Source organism: Geospiza fortis, unplaced genomic scaffold, assembly GCF_000277835.1.
Source record: "Geospiza fortis unplaced genomic scaffold, GeoFor_1.0 scaffold276, whole genome shotgun sequence".
Classification (NCBI taxonomy): domain Eukaryota; kingdom Metazoa; phylum Chordata; class Aves; order Passeriformes; family Thraupidae; genus Geospiza; species Geospiza fortis.
In genome coordinates this window covers 161,674-163,523 of record NW_005054527.1, presented here as the reverse complement: position 1 = coordinate 163,523, position 1,850 = coordinate 161,674, and the positions used below count along the sequence as shown (strand labels likewise).

The 1,850-nt window shown below is 39.1% G+C and overlaps 1 protein-coding gene across 2 annotated transcripts in view; it reads left to right on the top strand.

The window, feature by feature from the left end:
• Window positions 1–8: 8 nt before the first annotated feature.
• The window catches only part of CUNH4orf33 (chromosome unknown C4orf33 homolog), a 5,554-nt gene continuing 3,712 nt past the window's right edge, over window positions 9–1,850 (top strand). The window contains exons 1-2 of one of the 2 annotated variants that reach the window (XM_031063755.1): window positions 9–85; window positions 680–869. In XM_031063755.1, the coding sequence (XP_030919615.1) occupies window positions 689–869 (181 nt within the window). In that variant the 5' untranslated portion in view covers window positions 9–85; window positions 680–688. Of the gene's footprint in view, window positions 211–679; window positions 870–1,850 lie in introns of both variants that reach the window. The other variant, XM_031063756.1, reaches the window with a different exon arrangement.

Here is a 1,850-nt window from a genome sequence, read left to right as displayed (position 1 = left end):
CTCGCTGCGCGTCGGGGGCTGTGGGCAGGCGGGCCCGGCCGCTTCTCCCGAGGAACCGGCGGCGGGAGGAGAGGACACAGTCCAGGTTGGACATGAGGAGTAATTTCCTTATAAAAAGGGTGATTCGACTTTGCAACGAGCTGCACACCGTCCCTGGAGGTGTTTAAGGAAAGGCCGCTTGGCAATGACTGCAAATGAAAGCTCTAGCTGGTAGCTTCGTTTCCTTGTGTCTCAAGTATTAAAAGTTTTCCTCTCAGTCTGTTTTTCTGACGTTAGCAAATCCTCTAAATTCGTGTAGCAGAGTCTGTTTTGTTTATCTGTGCTCTTATTTAATATTTCTAGTGGTTTTGTAAGGCATTTATTTAGATGTACGTGTGAAAAACCTTAACCTTAATGAGGATTTCAGAGTAATTTGTAACACTGCAGGTATAAATGCTATGAGAAACGGCATTCATGTAACTGCTTATTGTTACAGTTAGGTAACACTGTTAGGCTTTTGTTACAAAGCTAGTTTGTTTCAGTTCTGATGTCTATACACATGATTTGGTAATTGACTTTGTACCAAAGTGTGTGTGTTTGTTTGTTTGTTTGTTTGTTTTTTTTCTGGGCAGCCAAAGGGCCATTCATACTGAGGTGGAATCTTAGCTCTTTGACAGAATTTCTTTTTTCACTTGTGTAGCACCCGAAGATGGAATTTCTCATTAAACACACCTGGGATGGTTTGCCTGTGAGCCACGAGCCGGTTTCAATTGGGCTGAGGGCGGATAATGCAGGATTGCTGATGGAAATTCGCGCTCCTTTCTTTAATGACCCTCCAGCACCTCCCGGAGAGCCAGGGAAACCTTTTGGTGGACTCTGGGACTATGAGGGTGAGTGTAACTCTTCTGCAAATATATCTGATTTCTCTAGACACTGATCTCTCTCTGCAGTTCATATGGCTGGTCTTTTTTTAAAAAGACTTCTTATTCTGTGATAGTTTTTTTTTTTTTTCCAAAACAACCCCAAAATTGGAGTTCAGTAATCTGTGTTGATTTCCATAATTTTGAAGTTGACTTCCTGATCCTGTCAATACTATACGCACTCAAACTTAGGTTTTGGGTTACTGATGCAACTTGTGAACTATATCAGAGGCTTGACGTATTTAATTACCGAAATAATTTTGTGGCTTATATGTATTTAAATGCCTTTGTGGAAGGAGAAGTGAAATCCTAAAGACTGATTCTGCTTTTGCTTTAAGAAGTTAAGTGTTTTAATCATTTTTCCAAAGTTCCTTTGAGGAATAGGAAGGTGTGAAACACAGAAATTACACCTCATGAAATGCAGTTCAAATTGTACCTAAATAAAAGGGGGGAAACTCTCATGGTAGTGCTGGGTATTTTCTCCTTTCCTGTCCATACTGTCATTTTTACCCATTGCTTTGAGTAATACAAGCCTTGACTATTTCTAGCAGTTCCTTACATCCTGATTATTGAGCTATTATGATTCAAGCTCTACTAAAATGGTATTAGCACCTCTTTGGTGTTATTATAATAAATATACTTATGATATAATAAATAAAGATATCAGTCCTATCATAACTCTAGCTGTAGTTTTCTAATAATGTCATTGCTGTGAGAAGCACCGTTGTAATTTTACATGACAAACACCATTGTAGTTTTATTTCGTGTTCCTGAAATATGATTCAAGTGTTATATGCAGCTTTCAAGTACACCTGGAACAGTAATCTTCTGTCCAAAATATCCCTCTACAGGGAAAAACCATTGAAGATCTAAGTGCTTTCTTATGATTTCTGAGATTTAACAGTTTTGATTGCAGGGTGTTTGCCCTGCTCTGAATGTGTGATCCTCTTT